General features: G+C 41.1%; 1 protein-coding gene across 1 annotated transcript in view; it reads left to right on the forward strand.

Moving 5' to 3' along the window:
• Nucleotides 1-14,997, forward strand: part of zgc:110329 (uncharacterized protein LOC550500 homolog) — a 58,941-nt gene extending 43,944 nt beyond the window's left edge. The window contains exons 6-7 of the mRNA XM_037679965.1: nt 14,491-14,541; nt 14,971-14,997. Of these exons, the coding sequence (XP_037535893.1) occupies nt 14,491-14,541; nt 14,971-14,997 (78 nt within the window). The remainder of the gene's footprint in view (nt 1-14,490; nt 14,542-14,970) is intronic.
• Nucleotides 14,998-25,715: the final 10,718 nt, after the last annotated feature.

A 25,715-nucleotide genomic window follows, 5' to 3' on the forward strand; every position in this document is an offset into this window, starting at 1 on the left:
GATGGATGGATGGATGGATGGATGGATGGATGGATGGATGGATGGATGGATGGATGAAGGAGGAGACCATCAAACAGCAGGAGTGGTCAGTTCAGGTGAACTCCTGTCTGTTTGCTTCAGATCAGCTGTTCAAATCTCTGCAGGTTCAAATAAAAGGTGCATCAGGACTTTCAGCTGAATCTCTCAGGGGTTACAGTTGTACGGACGATAAACGATAACTGATAACAGACAACTGTCTTTTCTGAATTTTTGACTGTTTTTGTCTCACTTCATCCTAGAACAAAACATTTATAACATAATAACAGTTGAGCAGATTCTGTTAATCTTTTCTTAGGATCCATTAAAGATCAAATGCAATTGGAAATTCTTCTCAACTTCCAGTATGAATTTAAACAAACACTATATGCACTTAACATTGTAAAATTTGTTTAGGAAATTTAATGTTCAAGGACACTGCTTAAGAAAAAAATTGTTTAATAGGAAAAGTAAGAAGTGAAAAATGTAGAAAAATAAAAACTACTGCGTCCAACTAATGACTGTGTATCTGTGTGTCCCTTGTCTCACGGGCTTCATCCAGAAGAAGACACAAGTGTTGTTCCTGCTGTGTCCGCTTCAGTTCTTCATGTTCATTCAGTGATGAAATAAGACTTTTCTTTACTGGACTCTTTTCTCTTTCTCTTCACTAGAAAGAAGAAACAGGTGGTTAATTCAAGCTACGTACTGTTTTTGAATAAATGCAGAAAACAAAGAAAGGTGCAGCTAACAGCTCTAATAGATATATTAATAATAAGAAACTGATCAAATAAGAAAATGAAAAATAAATAGATTTAAAAATAATGAAAATAATAATAATGGATATATGAATCAGAAAGTATTATACAGATGCAGATATTCTTAGTTGTCATTCGCACCACATGTGGTACATGTGGTGGATCAAGATTATGTACACAGGGTCCCAGTTACATCCAACAATAAAATATAAAAGAAAAACAGTAATAAGATCTAAGATATGAACCAAGAAAAACATCAACTAAAAATATGATAAGCTCTAATAGCATAAAAACATTAAACACAATACGCAGAACAGCAGCACGGACATGAGTCTGTGTGGACAGACGAGCATGCATGAACACAGCAACATGAAACGGATCAGCAGCAACATGAAACAGATCAGCAGCAACATGAAACTGATCAGCAGCAACATGAAACTGATCAGCAGCAACATGAAACTGATCAGCAGCAACATGAAACTGATCAGCAGCAACATGAAACAGATCAGCAACAACATGAAACTGATCAGCAGCAACATGAAATGGATCAGCAGCAACATGATTATCCTGGTTAGATATTCATGAGGCTGCACAAACTCAAGTTCATGTTGCTGTTTGACGTATTGTTTTGATTGTTTACTGCTATTAGTGCTTAGTGTTTTATTAGTAGATGTTTTTGAGTTGATATTTTTTCTTAATTCATATCTTAGAGCTTATTACTGTTTTTATTTTACATTTTGTTGTGTGTAACTGGGACCCTGTGTACATAATTTCATCCCAATTCAGTATTTATTCAACATTTTATTTTTTTACTTTAAAAATAAAATAAAAACAAGTCCTTATCGGCACAAATAAATTGATGTGGAACATGTTGCATCTTACCGAGCACAGAAGCTGCAGCGTTGTGCTGCTCTGTGAGGTGCAGCTGGGCTGTGATGGAGCTCTGTCAGGTGTAGACTCCTCTGATGGAGCAGGAGCAGAAGCCGGGAGGCTTGGAGGGTTTAATGTGGAGTTTAGAGATGAACCTTCACGCGCTGAAATACGTTCTGGATAAAATACAGTGAGAAACGGGACCGGAGGACAGTTAGCGTTTATGCAAATTAGCTTAGCATCGTAGCCCCGACGTTGTCCTATTATGGCATCAGCCTCTTTTGTTAGTTAAAAATATGTTCAGAACCGATGGGATGAGTCACTTAAAATATGTTTAAAGTTAGAAAACACTCACCATCTTCTATAAATGATTCAAGTAGAGCAGTGGCCGTGTCCAAACCACCCTCCAATCCTCCATCTAGCTCGCTTTGACTTTTTTCGTCGGCCACCAAGCAGAACAACACCTGCACTTCTGCATTTGACCACGGCTTTGATATTATTGGTTTTTTTATAGCTTCAAAATACTAAAAGATACGCTCCTCGAGTTATCGCTAATGGCAAGCGGTAGAGAAAAATGGCGGATCGGGTTGTTTGGAAAGACTCCACAGACTCCTCCCCCCGACCAATCAGCGACCGACAGTGTTTCTGACGTCACGGCGCGGCTCGCTCGGAACCCTTGAGAAGCCGGGCCAGAATTTAGGGAGGCGAGCCGGTCACAGGAACAGTGGAAAGACCTCAAACGCGCGTCAAGCCGGAAATATCCGACCCGCGCCGTGACAGTGGAAAAGGGGCATTAGACACCGACGTGTCACTGGTTTGCAACTGGTCTTTTGAACTGGAAATTATTTATTTATTTTTAATGTAAGAAAACTGCTTGTAATGGAAAAATACCAAAGTTAAAAAATAAAACTCAAGATTTGTACTGTAATGTGTAACATCATTTCTTCTTGTTAGGATTAATATTAATTACAAAACTGGTACTGAATAAGAACCATCAAGGAACCAACACCAAAGTGAAGGTATCGACACCGATACCTTTTTTTTTTTTTTTTAGAAAGGTACCCAGCCCTACACAGATGGAGTTTTTTTTTATTCATATAGAAATGGAAGTCCCTGAAATCAATATGCCTGAAGATTAAAACTCAATTAACATTAAATATAATCTTTTTTTTTCTTTTGGCTTTTCCCTCTTCAGGGGTCTCCACAGCGAGTCATCCTCCTCCATCTCACTCTGTCCTCCGCATCCTCTGTCCTCACTCCATCTACCTCCATGTCCTCTCTAACTGCATTCATATATCTCCGCTTTGTTTTTTTCCTGGTAGCTGCATTTCTAACATCCTTCTACCAATATTCCCACTGTCCCTCCTCTGAACAGTCCAGTCAAGTCAAGTCACATTTATTTATATAGCACATTTAAAACAGTAACTGTTATCAAAGTGCTTACCAAAAAAGATCACAGCATCAAATATTAATAACAACATATTACAGCAACATGAATAAAAGCATAAAAACAATGAAATATAATGAGAAACAATGAAATCATTCAACCTTTATTTCTACAGGTAAATCCCATTGAGCCTCGAGGACTCATTTACAAGAGAGACCTGATTTCAACAAAGAAAGATGACAACAATGGACAACAGCAACAACAATAAACAATTATAAAAAGTCATACTACAGGTTTTTTTTTTTTTTTTTACAATACTGAAATACTAAATCAAATCACCCTGTGTTGAATGTCAGGGATTAAAAGCAAAATGGATGAACACAATCATCAACAACAAAATACCAAATGACATCACACTGTGTTAAATGCCGATGAGTACAGATGTATTTTGAGGAGAGATTTAAAAATAGACTGAGGTGGCCTGTCGAATGTTGATGGGCAGATTATTCCAGAGTTTAGGGCCCATGACAGAAAACGCCCAATCTCCTCACTGTCCCAAACCACTGTCCCTCCTCTGGACATGTCCAAGCCATCTCAGTTAGAGATGCACCGATCCGATACCAATATTGGTATCTGTACAGACATCGAAAAACTTCTGGATCGAGTATCGGTGACAATGTGACTGATCCATGACTGGGCAGATCTATTCACTCTAACTCTATGCTTTGTGCTTTGAGTGACGTCCTGCGCTAGCGTACTGACTGAACAAATTAAAGTTGTGTTGTTTTTACATGTTTGACCGAGCTTGTGAAGCTCTTGGTGTGTTTAAGTGTGCTGTTCTGGTGCAACGTTTTCAATAAATTTGTAATTCAGTACATTCATATCTGTGTTTAACAAAACAAATGTTTTAAGTTAATTCAGCACGGGGTTTGTAAGCTCAAACATCCAGGTAGACAACAAAAATGGCTAAATCATGTCATCGGTTTTAGAAACGGGTCCAGATTACATGATTTAGTCATTTTTGTTAATTCAGCACTGTTTTTTCTGTATCCGGATTGATATCGGATTGGTATCGGGTGATATAAAAATTTCGGTATCTGATTGGAAGTGAAAAAAAAAGTGGATCGGTGCATCCCTATTCTCAGTGTGTCCTCTTAAACTTTATCTCCCAGTTGTTCAACCTGTGCTGTACCTCTGATGATCTCATTTTGCTGGTGAAGATTCTCAGTCATCCAGGACATGATGAATTCAAAAAGCGTTAAATACAAAAACAACTGGACTTTATTTGTAACAGAAGACGTTTCGCCCCTCATCCGAGGAGCTTATTCTATGAGCAGTGAGTGAGAGATTCTGGTTATATGGCTGAGTGAGATAAGACACACACACACACACGTAGATTTGACAAGTCACACCTCCACACCTTAACAATAGGGGGCTTCTTAAAGTCTTTGTTACTCTAATTCACAGATGAGACCCCTCTGTTCCCATCAGGTGTGAAAACCGGCTGGGAATCAGTCTTAACACTAGAAGTCCCAGAGAAGGGTCATTTAACATTTCTACCTTTGGAACCCAGAGACGGGTCGAGTGACCTGAAGGATTTTAGCTAACATCCTATAATGAGCTGTTAACAGGCGCTTTTGTTTTGTAAATAAGGCCATTACTGGTGCACCACAGGAGGTGGCACGCTTAACTCCCAACTAACTGTTTTCCATTGAGTTTAGCCATTTAGTTTCTAGTTAGTTATATTCAGTTTATTGTATTTTATAATATGAAGATTTTTTTATATATATATTGGTGGCACGTTGTTGCACATTTTGAACAAATTGAAGTCGATTTACCGTTTATTTTTCAATTGGTTTGGCTCATTTCTTGAAACCGAGATGACATTCTCAAAACACCATGTGAAACACAACTCAAGAGACTTTGCATTTTGAGGTTACTGACAATTTGTATGAAACACATATTTTGTTTTGATATATATAGTATTTAGCTTAGTTTTGAGCAAAAAAGCACAGACCATAAGCAATTGCGTGTAAGTCAAGAGGACTAAAACTTCAGCATGAGAAATATAAAAAACAACAACCGTTATTTGTTTCCATGCTTTTTATTTTTGTCATAAAAATACAAGGGATAAAACAATTCTACACATATTTACACTATGCTCTAGTGGGGGGGCTGCGTGTGTGTGAGTGGCATGTCCTCCTTGTGTGACTGGCATTTCAGCACTCACTCAGCAGTCCATCTGCACTGTCGAAACATACCTGGCACTGCCAGGGTATATCCCTGGTACATTTGCCACATGTGTATTTGTAGCAGTTGACGCATCTCACAGTTGCACAATTGTTCGTGCATCGATGTTTGATCTGACACTTTGCCCTTTTGCCAGGGCTGGGTGTGGAAGGTTGTTGCTGAAGCAGTTTCTCCTTGCGTGCCTTCTTCTCACAATTAATTTGGTTATTTTTTTCTAAACTGTCATTTTGAACCCACTTCTCTTTTTTCTGAAAGAAAAACATTACTAAAATCTTTTAGAAAACTTTTGCATATATCTTGAAACAGATTGTATGTTTTGCAAACTTTTGTTTTGTTTTGTTCATTTGGCAAAATGACCTGGATAATGCATCTCTCCCAAAACACTTCATGTATGCTTCAAAACAAAATATGTTTCATACAAATTGTCAGTAACCTCAAAATGCAAAGTCTCTTGAGTTGTGTTTCACATGGTGTTTTGAGAATGTCATCTCGGTTTCAAGAAATGAGCCAAACCAATTGAAAAATAAACGGTTAATCGACTTCAATTTGTTCAAAATGTGCACCAACTTGCCACCAAGAGATATAAGTTCAAAATATAACCAGTTGATTTCGCATCTGTTTGGAGTATTAGACGGACGTTTGTGTGAGTTCAGCTTATCTCTCCCCTGCTGATTCCTAAGGCAATGGCCACATTTACAAATGAAAGGATGCTAATTGGAGCCATCAGAGTTGTCCGGTTTGGAGCACTACTTTGACTAAGGCTGCGCTTTTTTGCGCAATTGAACCTGGCTTCTAAATCCCCCGCTCCCTGGATTGGACATTGGAATGCAGTCTGGTGAGGTGGGTGTGTCTGAGTTACTTGTGTGCATATTTAAAACAAATGCCAGTTAATGGCCCGCAAATTGTTGAGGAGAAGGAGGGGGTTTGTCCTCAGGATCTTGAAAATCTAGTCACTCTAGTGCTAAGGGTCTTTTGACCCTTTTTCAGGACTTCTGGGGGGAGGTCGAAATTCCTGGGACTTCTAGTGTTAAAGTTGCATTATAGGTTTTTGAAAGTGGAAATCTGAGGCCTCCTCCTCTGTTAAGAGACAGCTTTTCTTTTTTTACATAAATTGCTTCCTTCACCCCCATCTCAAACCATCTGTGTTCTCGATCCAAAATGTGCACATTTTGGTCCTCAAAAGAGTGTCCCTTATCTGTGAGGTGGAGGAGAACAGGTGAATCTTGTCCTGAAGAGCTGGATCTCCTGTGTTGAGCTAAGGCTGGGCGATGTATCGAATATACTCGATGTATCTCGAGTTTTTCAGTTTACGATGCTTAAAATGGCTCTATCGCAACCATTGAGTATAAATTGCCATTCAAATAATAAGCTTTCCGCATCTAATTCACTGTGAGTTTCGTTTATCCGACACGCAACGAATGCATCGCTACTCCCTGCCCCCTCCCAAGTCATGAAAATGTTCCGCATGACACGCTGTGCGGAGCATGTGCATATAGACTTTGATAGAGGAAAAAATATGGTGACAGCGGGAGATTCAGGTGAGCAGGTGAATGAGACAATAACTGAAGAGTCCGATGAACTAGTTCCGAAGAGAAGCGGCACTGGATCAATAATCTGGCAGTGGTTTGGATTTTACAAGGAGGATGTCGGAACAAAATGCGGTAATTTGCAAAACGTGTCGTAAAACCATTGCCACGAAAGGAAGCAGTACCACAAATTTATTTCACCACCTAAGAAGTCATCCACTGCAAAATGAAGAATGTTGTAAACTCCATATGTCCACGTCTCCCCACACAACAAAGAAAAAGTTAAATAATACAGCTGTGAAGCAGATGACACTAGCTTCTTCGTTTGCCAAAGCCATCCCGTATGACAGAAAAAGTACAAAGTGGAGAGAAATCACTGACGCAGTAACTAAATATATCGCCAAAGACATGGCTCCTGTCAGTGTTGTGGAAAAGCCTGGATTCAAAAATCTTATTAAGACTCTTGATGCAAAATACGACTTGCCAGGTCGCAAGTTCTTGCAGAAAAAGTGCTGCCAGAGTTGTACGTTTCAGTAAGAGAAAACGTAGGCCAGCAGCTAACAAACGTGACCACCTTCTCAAAATTTCCAGCATATGCAAATTGATTAGAGAAGCTCTGATACCTGTGGCTGTTCTGGGTCAGTTGATTATATAGTCACTATTTAAACTTTTATTTTTGTAATCTGGACTCATCAGGTTTTTTGATTTTACAATTTTTATGCAAAAAGCACTAACGAGCACCATTTTTTTCAGACAGCTGGTTTGTTTTTCATTGTGGATTTGTGCTTGGTGTACTTTTATTGCTGCTAAGGTCTTGTTTATTAAAGGTATAGTGTTGACCACAGTAAGAGACAGTGGTATTAATTTCATTACTGAAGAAGATGATTTGTGTGCAACTGATGGGTACAATAAAACATTTTAAACTTATTCTGATTTTGTATTCAATAAAAAAAAAAATCAATGGTCTGTTTGAATAGAGTACACCAGTGCAATTTTAAATACTAGTTTAAAGTAACTGGAGATTATTTATAAATATCGTGATATATATCGTGTATCGTGATATAGCAAAATAATATCGGGATATTAGATTTTCCTCATATCGCCCAGCCCTATGTTGAGCCATGCGTCTGTGAAGAGGCTGTTTAGTTTCTCCAATGTAGAGGTCTAATAATAATAATAATAATAATGAATTTAATTTGTAACGCACTTTTCATTAACAAAAATCTCAAAGTGCTACAGAGTGCAACTAAAATCAATGATAAAATCAACTAAAATCTGTGAAAAAATGAACTAAAATCAATGATACAATCAACTAAAATCTGTGATCAAATCAACTAAAATCTGTGATAAAATCAACTAAAATCTGTGATAAAATCAACTAAAATCAATGATACAATCATGTGGAGGCAGAATAGGCTTGCTTAAAAAGAAAAGTCTTTAAGCCTTTTTTAAAGTCAGTCAATGATTGTGGAGCTCTCAGATAGTCAGGGAGGGAGTTCCAGAGGCGGGGGGCAGCCACACAGAATGCTCGATCTCCCATGGTTCTTAATTTAGTTCGTGGAAGGTGGAGGAGATTACTGTTCTGTGATCGTAGGGACCGGGTGGATGAATATGGAGCAAGAAGGTCCTTCAGATAATCTGGTGAATTTCCGTATAAACACTGATGGGTGATGTCTGGACAGTCCTCGCTGCAATGGACCGCATACACAATCCTCAGTTAATCACACCTTCTTTTTTTCTCCATTCTCAGTCAGTGAGGTCAATAAACTGTTAAAAGATCTTGACCCTAAAAAATCTGCAGGTCCAGATGAACTTCCACCTTATTTCTTAAGGCTGGCTGCTCATATCATCACAGTCCCTGTGACCCACATCTTCAATCTCTCCATGAGACAAAACTCCAACCAGACACTTGAAAACAGCCTTTGTTCTTCCTTTGCTGAAGGGAGGTGACCCCCCCTCACTGAACAACTATCGACCAATCTCTAAACTCTGCATTTTAGCCAAGGTTCTAGAAAAACTGATAAACTCTCAAATCAAAAATTACCTGGACTCATTTAACATCTTACCTCTCCATCAATCTGGTTTCAGGAAACATCACAGCACAACCACTGCTTCACTGAAGGTTCTTAATGACGTTGTTGAAGCACTGGATGCTAAGGATTATTGTGCTGCACTTTTCTTAAACCTGTCTAAAGATTCTGACACTGTGGATCAGAACATCTTGTGTCACAAGCTCTCAGAAATTAGTCTCTCAGATCACACCATTGGTTGGTTCTCTAACTATCTTTCAGACCGGAGGCAATGTGTTCAACATAATGGTACTTCCTCCAGTTATTTAACAGTCAACAATGGTGTACCACAAGGCTCAGTCTTAGGACCCACCCTCTTTACAATCTACATACATAATGTAGGTAAAAACATCCCTAATGCATCCATACATTTCTATGCTGATGACACAGTTGTTTATTGTCGAGCTATAACTGTTGCTAAGGCTTTCCAGCTTTTGAAATCTGCATTCAACATCATCCAGACAGATTTATTCCACCTCAAACTTGTCCTAAGTAGCAAGTAGCAATAAGTGGCTGGAAAAAGGAAATTCAGCTTCATACATACCTTCATACATCTCCTCCTACATGTCTCTGCGTGAGTGCAGCTACGGAGTGCGCTCTCGGGACATTATTACCTGCAGTGTTCCTTCAGTGAGGACTGAACTAGGCAAAAGGACCTTCTCCTACTCCGCTCCTGTTTCCTGGAATTTCTTACAAAAAGATTTGAAGCTCTCTACCTTGACCTGTCCAAGTGTCTTTAAGAATCTGTTTGACTCCTGGCAGGGACCAATGCAGACATGTTCCTGTTATTAGTTTTCTACATTCGCCTTAGAATCTAGCTGTTTTTTTTTTTTTGTTACCTTTTTCTTTTAGCCATCCTATTTGTAAAAAAACAAACAAACAAACTGCAGTATGACTTTTTATAATTGTTTATTGTTGCTGCTGTTGTCCATTGTTGTCATCTTTCTTTATTGAAATAAGGTCTCTCTTGTAAATGAGTCCTCGAGGCTCAATGGGATTTACCTGTATAAATAAAGGTTGATTGATTAAGTCAAGAAAATGCAACATTTGCAATTATAAATTACAGAAGCTCAATTTCTCTTTATTTATTTCACTTATCATATTTTATTTATTTATTTTTTTCATATCATCATATTTTATAATTATTTAATCAGCCTCACCAGGCAGAGATTACAAGATTTTATGTATCTTACCTGCTCTTTTGAAGTGTGTGACAAGGGTCTTTGTGTCCAAAGCTGTTTAACAGCTTGCTTCCAGAGCTAACAGCTCCCTGTGTTAGGTAGAAAATTAAATTAAATTAAAGACAAACAAAAAGCTTAGTGCTACTTCTTTTGCCATGCTTTATAAAACAGTTATTGGATAAAGTATTTACTTATGTAGGTAAACATAAAAGTTTCCGCTTCTAACTGGAGTTCAAAAAAGGGAGCACGTCACCGCCACTCTGGCTTCACTCCACTGGCTGCCCGTTCATTTTAGAGTTCATTTTAAGATTCTTTTATTTGTTTTTAAAAGTTTAAATGGTCTTGCTCCATCCTACCTCTGAGCTGCTTCACCCATACTCTCCTGCTCGGTGCCTCAGATCAGCTGATCAGCTGCTCCTGGAGGTGCCGAGGTCCAAGCGGAGGCTCGGAGGGGACAGAGCTTTTTCTGTTGCTGCTCCAAGACTGTGGAACGATCTCCCTCTTCCATCAGACGAGCTCCTTCACTGTCCAGTTTTAAAACTCTTTTAAAAACACATTTTTACTCCCTGGCTTTTAGCACACACTGAATTTTGCTCTGCACTGTTTTTAGTTTTTATTGATCTTAATGTTTTAACAACTGTTTTTATGTGTTTAAATGTTCTTGATTTTATATGTACAGCACTTTGTGGCAGCTGTGGTTGTTTTAAAGGGCTTTATAAATAAAGTATTATTATTATTTTAAACCTGTTAAAATACACCAGAATGTAGGAAATAGCAGCTACTTTATTAAAAAAGTTATGGGGGAGGACCCACAGACCTCACACCAATATGTCCCCCCTACAATAACAGTTATTATAATATATATGTAACCAGCCTTTCATATAAAAACTGGGATATTTTTACTGGAGTATGCGTGCACTTTAACCAGGAACAGTTTTTTTTTTTTTTTAACATTACAAACAGCAACAGATAATGAAGATTTTAACCTAAAAACCCACATAACAAAGCAGAGCATCATTTTTAAATTAAAAGGGACAAGGTGGAGAAAAATGCGCTGTTTGAGTCTGTTCCTTTACTGACGGTAAACAAAGTCCGACTCCCCGCAGCTCCTCACAGCTGAGACTAAAGTTTAAAGCAGCACAGCACCAACACACAACTCTCATGAAGTTCAGGGTTATTGACACTTTCCTGCCTGTTCTGTGAGTTTAATAGACAGTTACTTCTTACCTTGCATTGCAAACTATTTTCAGACTCGGTACCGCTTCGCTCGCTGTTCCTCCCCCTCTCGGTGAAAAGCTACGGCTCGAACACTTGACTCCTGGGAAATGTAGTTCTTTTGACTTGTGTTAAAGTAAAGGCTTACTGAAAGAAAACTACAAAATAGCTGTGCCCGTGTTTTTTTTTTTTTTTTGTTTGTTTGTTTCATTTTCATTTTTGGTTATTGGTCGGTTCCCGCTCTTGTCTGCTCCCGTTAGCTTTCAGTCCGGTCACATCCCGGTCACGTGAGTTATAATGAGGTTGACTCCGGTCCGGCCGGAATCCGGCCGGAATCACGTGACCGGTGGTACTCCCGAAAAAATGTAATCCTCTAATTCGAACTCCCAACTCTCGCATTTGAGGATGACTGCTCTAATCACTTAGCCACAGCCGCCCCCAAAATGAGTCCGTGGGACAATTAACAGCCTTTAACTGGAAGATCTGAGGCTCCGAGAAGAGGAGTAGGGCTCTAAAAGGTCAGAAACGTAGACTGGGACTTGACTACTCAGGGCTCTAAAAGTAAGAACTAAAATTTTAAAATGAATTCTAAAACATACCGGTACCCAATATAAAGAAATTAAAACTAGTGATATGTATTGTCTTTTCCATGTGTTGGTTCAAAGCTTTGCAGCAGCATTCTGAACTGTCTGCAAACGATCAATCAATCAACCTTTATTTCTACAGGTAAATCCCATTGAGCCTCGAGGACTCATTTACAAGAGAGACCTGATTTCAACAAAGAAAGATGACAACAATGGACAACAGCAACAACAATAAACAGTTATAAAAAAGCATACTAGTTTTTTTTTGTTTGTTTTTTTAACAAATAGGATGGCTAAAAGGAAAAGGTAACAAAAAAAACAAAACAAAAAAAAACCCAGCTAGATTCCAAGACAAATGTAGAAAACTAAAAACAGGAACATGTCAGCATTGGACCCTGCCAGGTGTCCAACAGATTCTTAAAGACACTTAGAGAGGTCAAGGTCGAGAGCTTCAAATCTTTTTGTAGCTCAAGATCAAGATTCTTCTTGGTCAAACAAATGAAAAGACTGTTACAGTAATCCAGACGGGACGTACTAAAAGCATGGATAATCATCTCTAATTCAGCTTTTGACACAAGAGACTTAAGCCTAGAAATATTCAATTGAAAAAAGCAATTTCTGATAAATCCATGAGAATGGCATTGCAATGACATGGCAGAATCAAAAATAATTCCAAAGTTTCTGAGATTTGGTTTGACAGAAGAGGCTACTAGACCAAGATGTTGCTTAATTTCAGCTGTTTGATTGTCAGGAGCAATAATTAAGGTTTCAGTTTTATCGCAGTTAACCTGAAGGAAGTTGTCACTGAACCATTGTTTGATATTGCTAATACAGTTTAACGAGGACAGTTTGCAATGTTCAGAAGGTCTGAAGGAACAATATAGCTAAATATCATCAGCATAGAAATGATGACATATCTGAAACTGATTATTATTTATAGGTTGTCTTCATCATTTGATGTATTTGCACTCATTGTCTACTTTTATTGTTCTATTTAGATGTGTGGTTTTGTTTCTTGTATACAGATTATTTTATTTTAGCTTTGATTTAAAGTTTAATTCTTGTTTTCCATCTGTGTGAGAAGAACCGAGAATACAGATGGTTTGAGAGGGGGGTGAAGGAAGAAATTTATGTAAAAAGAGAAAAACCATCTCTTAACAGAGGAGGCGGCCTCAGATTTCCACTTTCAAAAACATATAATGCAACTTTAAGACTGATTCCCAGCCAGTTTTCACACCTGATGGGAACAGAGGGGCCTCATCTGTGAATTAGAGTAACACAGACTTTAAGAAACCCCTACAGTTAAGGTGTTGAGGTGTGAATTGTCAATCTACATATGTATGTGTATCTTATCTCACTCAGCCTTATAACCTGAACCCCTCACTCACTGCTCTTTGAATTGAGAAAGCTTCTCGGATGAGGAGCAAAATGTCTTCCGTTACAAATAATGTTGTTCTTGTATTGAACGTTTTTTGAATTTATCATATCAGAATCAGAATAAACTTTATTGGCATTGCACTTAGATACAACGAGAATATGTACGTACAGTCATCCGAAAGATGGGCGGAGTGCACAAAGCTGCGGCTATTAAATAGCGCTGCCTTTTTATTCTTATTCAGAATAATATTTTGCTTAGATGAGAAAAGGGACGAAAACATGAGGAGAGACGATATTAAAAAAAGATCTCTCACGCCATGTCCTAGACAGGGCACGATTTGAGGCATCAAAAAAAAACTACCACAGCAAAGCAACATAAACAGACGTTATACATATGCATATAGGCCGGTGAAAACATTGAATTTTTAAGGGAAAGTCGTAGCATAGTCCAGAGAACACCCCCCCCCCAGCCATTGTCCAGATAAGAGGTGACATTCATCTTCAGCTCAGTTGAGGTTCTATTACATGTCCACGGCCTTGGGGAAGGGAGGAGTGAGGAAACAACATCATATCCTGATGACTGAGAATCTTCACCAGGAAAAGGCTACTGTACCAAATATTAACATTGATTTTCACAGGTGTTCATCCAAATACTTATTTGCAACGGTAACACAAAAATAAATTATTTTAAAAAAATCATACATTGTGATTTCCAGATTTTTTTTTTAAGATTATGTCTCTCACAGTGGGCATGCACCTACGATGAAAATTGCAGACTCCTCCATGATTTCTAAGTGGGCAAACTTGCAAAGTCGCAGGGTGTTCATATACTTATTTTCCTCACTGTATTGACCTTGAGATATTTTTCTTTATAAATTAAAATCCCCTGAAGTCCTTCTCTATCGTCCTTTGGCCCTCAATCATTTGTGTGCCTGGGGTCTGATAGTGAAGTTGCACCAGAGAAATTAATGACATAATACTCTGGTGCTGTCTTTACACACACACACACACACACACACACACACACACACACACACACACATTAGATATAGAAATTAGAAAGACTGAACATCTGTGCTATTATGAGTTCTTGGCTGCCATGGCTCCTGTCCTTATACAGGTTTTCAGTGGAACTGGCACTAAGCAAGTACAGATCCTCAGGGACATCATTACTGTTGCATACTGTAATAAGTTACTGTCTCCAGTTGTCATGTTGCACTTTAGTCCTGTTTCTGACCTTCTGTCTTGGCTCCTCACACAGGCAGGAGAGGTTATCAACACGCTATGTGGCTACAACACCCTGAATGAACAGGTAAATGTATCAAAACACACTGTTTATTGTGTAGGGGAACACCACCTTTGAGATGAAGAATTCACGTTTCAGTTTACATTTAATTTGAGGGTTAGAGACTGATGATTTTTCCTCTTCAAGAGGTGGTGCCCACCTAACGAGGTTATTTGCATAATAAATGCATATCTTATGAGCTTAACTCATAACTAATAAATTATATAGATATCCAATCAAACAAATCCCTCATCAATTTCTCCCAACATCCATCCAGTATCTTCCCCTTATTCTGAAGTCGGGTCATGGGGGCAGCAGCTTGAGCAGGGAGGTCTAGACATCTCTTTCCACAGCCACTTCTTCCAGCTCTTCTGGGAGGATTCCAAGGCATTCCTAGGCCAATCAAGAGACGTAGTCTCCAGCATGTCCTGAGTCTTCCCTGGGCTCTCCTCCCAGTTGGACATGCCCAAAGCATCTCCCTAGGGCGGTGCCCAGGGAACAGCCTTACCAGATGCCTGTACCACCTCAACTAGCTCCTCTCATTGTAGAGGAGTAGCGATTCTACTCTGAGTCTTTCCCGGATAACTGAACTTCTCACCCTATCTCTGAGGGAGAGTCCAGTTACCCTGCAGAGGAAACTCATTCCAACTGCCTGTATCCAGGATCTCATTCTTTCAGTCACTACCCAGAGTTTATGACCATAGGTGAGGGTACGAAAGTATCCTGACCATTAAACAGAGAGCTTTGACTTACAGCTCAGCTCTCTCATGACCACTGGCCTGGAGAAGAGTGTAGACCACAGAGTCCTGGCCTGATGATGTTGATCTTCTGTGCTGGGCCATTCTTTTGGCCAGTGGCTGTTTAGTTTCCCCAATGTAAGACTGATCACAGCCCTCCTGACACTAAACAGCATACACAATATTACTCTGATTGTTTTGGGGGACTGGATCTTTGGGATGAACCAGTCTTTGCCGTAATGTATTTTGGGGTTTAAAAGCCACTGGGACGTTATGTTTAGAAAATAAATGTCTCAATTTCTCTGATACTCCCTCAGCATATAGAATGACCACTGGTCTGGGTCTGGGTTCCTCCTTTTCACCTGATGGCTGGTTGGAGTCCTGTTTGGGTTTCTTCTCTGCTTTCAGGAAGGCCCAGTTAGTATATCCACATTGCTCTAGAACCTGTCTTGTGTGGTATTTCTCATTTTGCCTAGCTCCTGAGTTAGTGGGGGCGCTGTCTGCTCTGTGGTACAGAGTCCTGATGACTCCTAACTTGTGCTTCAAAGGGTGATGGGAGTCAAACTGCAAATACTAGTCTGTGTGGGTAGGCTTGCAGTACACCTCAGTTTGCAAATGTCCTCTATCAGGAACTGAGACCTCACAGTCTAAGAATGCTAACCTGCCATTTTTTTTTTACATCTTCTTGTGTGAACTTGATAAATTTATCTACAGAGTTGATGTAATCGGTGAAATGTTGGACTTCCTGAGATTTACTTTGAACCCAGGTGTCGTAAACATACCTGAACCAATGACTTGGTGGTGTCCCTGAAAAGGACGTCAAGACTCTCTTTTCTACCTCGTCTATGTTCAGGTAGTACATGCAAAAAGCAGAGACGTGATCCTAAGGCCACCAAAACAGATCTCAACACATTTGCTGCGCCTAGAAATTCTGTCCATAAATGTTAGGAACAAAATCTATGACAAAGGGCAACCTTGGCGGAGTCCAACTCTCACTGGAAACAAGCCCGACTTACTGCCGGCAATGCGGACCAACCTCTGACACCGGCCGTACAGGGACCTAACAGCCCGTATCCAAGGGCCTGGTACCCCATACTCCCGAAGTACCCCCCACAGGGTTTCCCAAGGGACGTGGTCAAACACCTTCCCCAAGTTCACAAAGCACATTTAGACTGGTTGGGAAAACTCCCATGCACCCTCCAAGACCCTGCTGAGGGTGTAGAGCTGGTCCAGTGTTCCACGACCAGGACGAAAACCACACTGCTCCTCCTGAATCTGAGGTTCTACTATCTGACGGACCCTCCTCTCCAGAACCCCCGAATAGACCTTACCAGGAAGGCTTAAATGCGTGATCCCCCTGTAGTTGGAACACACTCTACGGTCCCCCTTTTTGAATAGGGGGACCACCACCCTTGTCTGCCAATCCAGGGGAACTGTCTATGATGTCCATGCAATATTCTAGAGTCAGAGAGAGTCAGAGTCAGAAATGATTTATTGTTGTTCGCACCACATGTGGTACATGTAGTGGAACGAAATTATATACACAGGGTCACGGTTACATCCAACAAAAAAAGTAAAAGAAAATCTGATAACATCTAAGATATGAACTAAGAAAAACATCATCTAAAAATACACTAAGCACTAATATTCCCCCTCTGCAGAATGTCTACGTCACTATGTGCTTGTTTGTGCGAGGTGTTTTTTAATATCAGAGTTTTTCTTCTCAGGCAGGAAGAAAAGGTCTGATAAGAATTGTTTTGCCTCCAATTCCTACGTGTCCAGTTTCACTACTTTTTGTCTGTCTAAACAGATCTCACTTGTAAATGAGTCTTCTAGGCTCAATGTGACTTATCAGACTAAATAAAGTTTGAATGAATTCATGTAAGCCAACTGTTCTATGAAATTATCTTAAATAAAAGACAGGGTCGGGTGGACGGTCGGAGCAATAAATAAAAAAAAACTCACAGGCTGTTTCTGCTAGAATAATAATGTGTAATTTTTATTACACCGCCACAGATACAGCAAAGCAAAGCACCAGTACATTCAGTACAAATCAGATATTGATGTAAAAAGCCCCTCACCATGACACCAGACCGGGAAGCCATTTCAGTCCGAGTAAAAAGGTAGCATCAATTCAGGCTGGGCATTGGATCAGGATCCACAGCAGACTTCAACTCTAATTCTGAGTGTCACACTTTAATACTCTCTGCATTACATGGGAACATCTCCCAGCAACATGCCCACCTTGGACTCAAAGTCTGCGAAAAACCCTTGAGATAGCGCGAGAGCGTGAGAAGCTTAAAAAACCTCTAGATAACGAGGGAGCGTGAGAAGCTAGGTTGAGAAAAACCTCCAGATAGCGTACAGGAGGAGGTGGGCCGGGCCTCCTCCTCAGGCCTCTGGGTAACTCACAACAACATGCACAAAAAACACTTTATATCACAGGTTAAAATAGTCAGAAAAACAACATTTTATTTAACTCTCAACTCATCAACACAACCCTACAACATCCAGAGCCTTAATAAACTTCGGGCAAATCTTATCCACCCCTGGGGCCCTGCTACCAAGGAGCTTTTTATCCATTTCAGTGGCCTCAGCCACTAGGGAGCACAAGCCAGTGTATCTCTTGTGCCGATGCCAAGCCCAGGTAAATGGTGAGGGTTGTGTAAGGAATGGCATCTGATGTAAAATACTTTTGCCAAAAACATTATGCGAGTTCATCAAAGCGAAACCATACCGGATCGGTCGAGGCCTGGGTTAACAACGACTGCCACCGGTGCTGTTGACAAACAGGTTGCCGGTGGAAATTGTGCTATTGTTAGTTGAAGACCACGAGGAGGGAAACGTGTCAGGAGACAGAGGGAGAAGAGGAAAATAAAGAATGTAGGACTGAGGGTTGCAACTCTAAATGTGAGGACAATGAGAGGCAAAGGTAGAGATCTGGCTGACATGATGCAGAGAGGAAAGGTAGATGTTTTATGTGTCCAAGAGAACAAGTGGAAGGGCAGCAAGGCTCGCAGCATTGGAGCAGGGTTCAAACTGTTTTACCATGGTGGATAGAAAGAGAAATGGAGTAGGGGTGGTCCTGAAGGAGTAGTTAGCAACGAATGTAGTAGAGGTGAAGAGAGTAGAGGATGACACGGGAGTGGATTTTCACTCCTGTCCTGTCCTGGTCCCACAAAAACAAAATCCTGTCCCAATCCTGGTCCAGAGTAAAAAAATAAAATAAAATAAAATCCTGTCCTGTTCCACTCCTGGTAACATGACTCCTGCTCCTGTTCAGAATCACTCCCAATCCTGTACCACTCCAGTTTTTTTTATCTTCATTTAATTTTTAGGAAATGCATTGAATTTGATTTAATCTTCTACCCATTCCTGTTTAAATTACTTTGTGTTCTGCAGTTTTATTTCAAAAGATATGGCAACAGAAACAGTTAATCTGTGGTGAAATATAGACATTTTTTGTCTTAATCCAAACTAAAACCTTCACTTAAGGGCACAAGACAAATAATACATGGCCTGTAGTCCATATAATTTTTCTACAGAAATCTGCTGCTGAGTCCCTGTTTTTTACTCTTTTGAAGGTCAGTTACAGTAAAAACAAAAAATCAAAAACAGTACACGGATCACACCATGTAGATGAAAGAACCCAAACAACAAATAAAAGTTACATTTTACTAATTTGTTGAGCAATTGTTTTCTTTAAACAGTAACATTACCGTCATGTTTCAAATTGGTTAAACAAAAAAAGAAAAAAAAAAAAGAAAAGAAAAATAATGTACCAAGCAAGAGAACTCAACAAATTAATTGTTTAAAGGCATTGTTATACATTGGACGACATTCTCAAGAAATTCGCAATCTATGTGGTTGAGGTAGTAACAAGCTCGTTTTGGCGAAGCAGGATGTCGTGCATCTTACCAGACTTCAGAGCATCATTTACACACAGGAGCATTGCAGGTCTGGTGTTCCACCTCATCTCTCCACAACTTCAGTGACCAGTCCACCACCTTTTGTAACCTAAAAGTGAAAGAAGACAGTGCACAAGTCAAAATAGGGTTACAGTGACTACAAATTACAATTTGTTGGCCTTTCTTTTGGAAAATTTTTTATCAAAAAGAAGAGATTTACAATTGAAATTAAGTTAAGAAAATGTGACCTTTGCAAATATAAATTACAGTATCTCATTTTTTCTTTATTTATTTCACTTATCATATTTTATAATTATGTAAGCAGCCTCACCAGGCAGATATTACAAGATTTTATGTATCTTACCTGCTCTTTTGAAGTGTGTGACAAGGGTCTTTGTGTTCAAAGCTGTTTAACAGTTTGCTTCCAGAGCTAACAGCTTCCTGTGTTGGTTAGAAAATTTAAATTAAATTAAAGACAAACAAAAAGCTTAGTGCTACTTCTTGTGTCATGCTTTCTAAAACAGCTATTGAATTAAGGATTTACTCATGTAGGTAAACATAGATGTTTTAAAACCTGTTAAAATATATCAGAATGCAGGAAATAGCAGCAACTTTATTCCAAAAGTTATGGTGGAGGACCCTCAGACCTCGCACCAATATGTCCCCCCTACAATAATTCTAATGCTAATACACACTGTGTTGTTCAAGCAAAGAGCCATTGTCAACACTGGGGGACTAAGGCCCCTAAAAAGGGTTTCTAGAATCGCCCCTGGTGTGAGGAAATGAACTGAGAAAAATCAACTCTTGGCCTAAAATTTAACACAACATAATTGTACATGTCATATCTTAAATCTAAAACCAAAACAATTATTATAATATATATGCAACAAGTCTTTCTTATAAAAAATTAGATATTTCTACAGGAGAATGCTTTCACTAACGAGTTTGTTGTTGTACTGACATGGCTTGTGGTTGACAGTAACTATTTACACAATAAAGCGATGGTTATTCACGTTTTCCTCGATTTCAGTATCCAGCAGGACGTCACAATATAAAAATGAATTAAAATACAAACAGCGACAGATAATGAAGATTTTAATCTAAAAACCCACATAACAAAGCAGAGTATAATTTTTAAATTAAAAGAGACAAGGTAGAGAAAATGCGCTATTGAGTGTGTTTATTTACTGACGGTAAACAAAGATGGTCCAACTCCCACCGCAGCTCCTCACTGCAGCTGAGACTAATGTTTAAAGCAGCACAGCACCAACACAACTCTCGTGAAGTTCAGGGTTATTTGACACTTTCCTGCCCATTCTGTGAGTTTAATAGATAGACAGTTACTTCTTACTTTGCGTTGCAAACTATTTTCAGCCACTCAATTTTTTGCTGGTGACTTTGCTGCTCCTCCCGCCCTCTCGGTGAAAAGCTTTGGCTAGAACGTTGACTTCTGGGCATGTAGTTCTTTTGACTTGTGTTAAATTGAAGGCTTATTGAAAGAAAACTACAAAATAGCTGCGCCCATTTTTTATTTTTATTTTTTTCATTTTTCATTTTTGCTTATTGATCGGTTCCCGCTCTTGTCTGCTCCCGTTAACTTTCAATCTGGTCATGTCCTGGTTACGTGAGCTATAATGAGGTTGACTCCGGTCCCGCCAGAATCACGTGACCCGCGGTACTCCTAAAAAAATGTCATCCTCTAGAAAAGAGTGTCAGATAGGGTGATGTGTCTGAAGGTAGCAGTAGAAGGTCTGATGCTAAACATCGTCAGTGGTTATGCTCCACAGGTTGGATGTGATGGAGAGGAGAAAGATACATTTTGTAAAGATCTGGATGAAGTGCTAGAGAGTATTCCCAGAGAGGAGAGAGGGGTGATAGGAGCAGACCTGAATGGACATGTTGGTGAAGGAAACAGAGGGGATGAGGAAGTGATGGGTAGGTTTGATGCCAAGGAACGAAACCGGGACGGACAGCTGGTGGTGGATTTTGCCAAGAGAATGGAAATGGCTATAGTCAACACCTATTTCCAAAAGAGGGAGGAACATAGAGTGACCTATAAGCGTGGAAGAAGGAGTACGCAGGTCGACTAGATTCTGTGTAGAAGAGGAAACCTGAGGGAGATTGGAGACTGTAAGGTTGTGGCAGTAGAGAGTGTGGGCAGACAGCATTGGATGGTGGTTTGTAGAATGACTGTTGTTGTGAAAAAGAGAAAAAGAGTAAAATCAGAGAAGAAGACCAAATAGTGGAAGCTGAAGAAGGAAGAATGTTGTGAGGAATTCAGAGAGGAGCTGTTAAAGGCTCTGGGTAGTAAGAAAGAGCTTCCAAATGACTGGGCTACTACAGCAACAGTAATTAGAGAGACAGGTAGGAAGGTACTTGGTGTGTCATCTGGACAGAGAATGGAAGATGAGGAAACTTGGTGGTGGAATAGTGAAGTGCAGGACGCCGTTCAAAGAAAGAGATTAGCCAAGAAGAAATCCATCCATCCATCCATCCATTTTCTTCCGCTTATTCGAGGTCGGGTCGTAGCTTAAGTAGGTTGGCCCAGACTTCCCTCTCCCCAGCCACTTGGGCCAGGTCCTTTGGGGGAATCTCAAGGCGTTTCCAGGCCAGCTGAGAAACATAGTCCCTCCAGCATGTCCTGGGTCAATCAATCAATCAATCAATCAATCAATCAATTCAACTTTATTGTTCATAACATTCAATGAAATGGAGATTTGTCTTTGACATATGGCTTATAAAACAAAATAAAAATGTCTTCCTCTGGGTCTCCTTCCGGTGGGACGTGCCCTGAACACCTCACCAGGGAGACGTCTAGGAGGCATCCTAACCAGATGTCCAATCCACCTCAACTGGCTCCTCTCAATTTGGAGAAGTAGCGGCTCTACTCTGAGTCCCTCCCGAATGACCAAGCTTCTCACCCTATCTCTAAGGGAGAGCCCAGACGCCCTGCGGAGAAAACTAATTTCGGCCGCATATATCCGTGATCTCGTTCTTTCGGTCACAACTCAAAACTCTTGACCATAGATGAGGGTAGGAATGTAGATTGACCAGTAAATTGAAAGTTTCGCCTTTTGACTCAGCTCTCTCTTCACCACAACAGACCGGTACAGCGCCCGCTCACTGCCGATGCTGCACCTATCCGCCTATCGATCGCACACTTTATTTTTCCCTCATTCATTGAACATTCTTGAACAAGACCCTGAGATACTTGAACTCCTCCACCTGGGGCAGGACCTCCTTCCCGACCCGTAGAGGGCACTCTACCCTTTTCCTACTCTAGACCATGGCCTTGGATTTGGTGGAACTGATCCTCATCCCAGCCGCGTCACACTCTGCTGCGAACCGCTCCAGCGAAAGCTGTAGATCACGACTTGATGAAGCCAATAGGACCATATCATCTGCAAAAAACAGAGAAGCGATCCTAAAGCCCTTGGCCAAGAAGAAATATGACAGTGATAGGACTGAAAAGATGAGACCGTAATATAAGGAGATAGGATGTAGAGCAAAGAGGGAAGTAGTTAAGGCAAAGCAGAGAGCGTTTGATGAGTTGTATGGGAGACTGGACACTAAAGAGGGCAAGAAGGACTTGTACCGATTGACAAGACAGAGGGATCAGACTGGAAAGGATGTGCAGTAGGTTAGGCTTATTAAAGGTAGGAATGGTAATGTTCTAACAACTGAGGAGAGTGTGACGGGAAGTTGGAAGGAGTACTTTGAGGAGCTAATGAATGAAGAGAATGCAAGAGAAAGAACAGTAGGGGTCATAGAAACTGTGGACCAGGAAGTGGGAAGGATTAGTGAGGGTGAAGTCCTGAAAGCTCTGCAAAGGATGAAGGAGGGGAAGGCAGTAGGACCTGATGACATAGCAGTGAAGGTTTGGAAATGTCTTGGAGAGATGGCAGTGAGGTTTTTGACTCAAATATTCAATGGCATATATGAGGGTGAGAAATGTCTGAGTAATGGAGAAGTGTGCTGGTGCCCATTTTTAAGAACAAGGGTGATGTACAGAGTTGTAGCAACTACAGGGGAATTAAGTTGATGAGCCACACGATGAAGATCTGGGAGAGAGTTGTGGAAGCAAGACTTAGATGAGAGGCGACTATCTGTGAGCAGCAGTATAGTTTCATGCCAAGAAAGAGCACCACAGACGCCATCTTTGCTTTGAGAATGCTGGTGGAGAAGTACAGAGAGGGTCAGAAAGAACTCCATTGTGTCTTCGTGGATTTAGATAAAGCATTTTACAGAGTGCCAAGAGAGGAGGTGTGATATTGCATGAAGAAATCTGGAGTGACAGAAAAGTATGTTAGACTGGTACAGGTCATGTATGAGGACAGCAGAACATGTATGAGGACAGCAGGACAGTGGTGAGATTTGCTGTAGGAGTGACGGATAGCTTCAAGGTGGAGGTGGGATTGCATCAAAGATTGGCTCTGAGCCCCTTCTTGTTTGCTATGGTAATGGACCGTTTAACAGATGAGGTCATGCAGGAATCCCCATGGACTATGATGTTTGCAGATGACATTGTGGACTGTGGTGAGAACAGGGAACAGGTGGAAGAGAACTTGGAGAGGTGGGGGTATGCATTTGAGAGAAGAGGAATGAAATTCAGTTGTAGTAAAACAGAGTACATGTGTGTGAATGAGAGGGAGGCCGGTGGAACAGTGAGGCTACAAGGAGCAGAGGTCACAAAGGTGCAGGACTTCAAGTACTTGGGGTCCACTTTCCAGGAAAATGGGGAGTGTGGTAAAAAGTGAAAAAGAGAGTCCAAGCAGGATGGAGTGGATGGAGAAATTTCAGGGGTGATTGGTGACAAAAAGGTGTCATCAAAGGTCAAAGGAAAAGTTTACAAGACAGTGGTGAGACCAGCTATGTTGTATGGTCTGGAGACAGTGGAACTGGCAAAAAAGACAGGGGAAAGAACTGGAAGTGGCAGAAATGAAGATGCTGAGGTTCTGCTTAGGAGTGCCTAGTTAAGATGAGATTAGGAATGAGATCATCAGAGGTACAGTGCACCTTGAACAACTGGGAGATAAAGTTAGAGAGGTCAGGCTGAGATGGTTTGGGCATGTCAAGAGGAGGGACTGTGGGTATATTGGTAGAAGGATTTTAGAAATGCAGCTGCCAAGAAAAAGACAAATAGGAAGGCCAAAAATGAGATATATGGATGCAGTTAGAGAGGACATGGAAGTAGTTGGAGTGAGGATAGAGGATACAGAGTGAGTTGGAGGAGGATGACTCGCTGTGACGACCCCTGAAGAGGCAAAAGCCGAAAGAAGAAGTAGTGTCCTCAGCACCAGAAATTGGAGAGTCCGACCCAAAATCCCCAGGCTCCACTTCCTCAGTGGAAGACATGCTGGTGGGATTGAAGAGGTCTTCGAAGTACTCTGCCCACCGACTCAGGACATCTCGAGAGGAGGTCTGTAGCACACTACCTCCACTATAAACAGTGTTGGTGGTGTACCGCTCCCCGGATGGTGGAACAAAATTGCCACGAAGCTGCACGGAAGTCATTCTCCATAGCCTCTCCGAACTCCTCCCATGCCCTAGTTTTTGCTTCAGCGACCCCCCGAGCTGCATGTTGCTTGGACAGCCCATACCCATCAGTTGCTTCTGAGGTCCCACAGGCCAAAAAGGCCCTGATAGGATTCCTTTTTCAGCCTAACAGCATCCCTCTCTGCTGGTGTCCACCACCATGTTTAAGGGTTGTCGCCGCTACAGGTACGGCAACCTTGTGGCCACAGCTCTGATAAGCTGCCTTGACAATAGTGGTGCAGAACATGGCCCACTCAGACTCAGTGTCCCCGAACTCCCCCGGAACGTGTTTGAAGTTCTCCTGGAGGTGGGAGTTAAAGTTCTGTCTCATGGGAGACTGTGCCAGACATTCCCAGCAGACCCTCACAATATGTTTGGGCCTACTAGGGCTGACCGGCATCCTCTTCTACCATCGGAGCCAACTCATCACCAGGTAATGGATAGTGGACAGCTCTGCCCGTCTCTTCACCCGAGTGTCCAAGACGTGGCCGCAGATCAGATGAGACAACAAAATCAATAATTGAACTGCGGCCTAGGGTGTCCTGGTGCCAAGCACACATATGAACACCCTTATGCTTGAACATGGTGTTCGTTATGGACAATCCATGATGAGCACAGAAGTCTAACAACAGAACACCACTCTGGTTTAGATCAGGGGGACCGTTCCTCCCAACCACACCCCTCCAAGTCTCGCTGTCATTGCCCGCATGAGCATTGAAGTCCCCCAGCAGAACAAGGGAGTCACTAGGAGGCGCACTGTCCAGTACCCCCTCCAAGGACTCCAAAAAGGGTGGGTAATCTGAACTGCTGCCTAGTGCATAAATACAAACAAAAGTCATAACCTGCCCCCTCACACGTAGGCAGAGGGAGGCTACCCTCCCATTCACCGGGGTGAACCCCAACATACAAGCACCAAGATAGGGGGCAACAAATATGCCCACTCCTGCACGGCACCTCTCACCAGGCAACTCTAGAGTAGAAGTGTGTCCAATCCCTCTCAAGGAAACTGGTTCCAGAGCCA

The sequence above is a fragment of the Nematolebias whitei genome, chromosome 8 (genome assembly GCF_014905685.2).
Source record: "Nematolebias whitei isolate Nwh7 chromosome 8, NemWhi1, whole genome shotgun sequence".
Taxonomy (NCBI): Eukaryota; Metazoa; Chordata; class Actinopteri; order Cyprinodontiformes; family Rivulidae; genus Nematolebias; species Nematolebias whitei.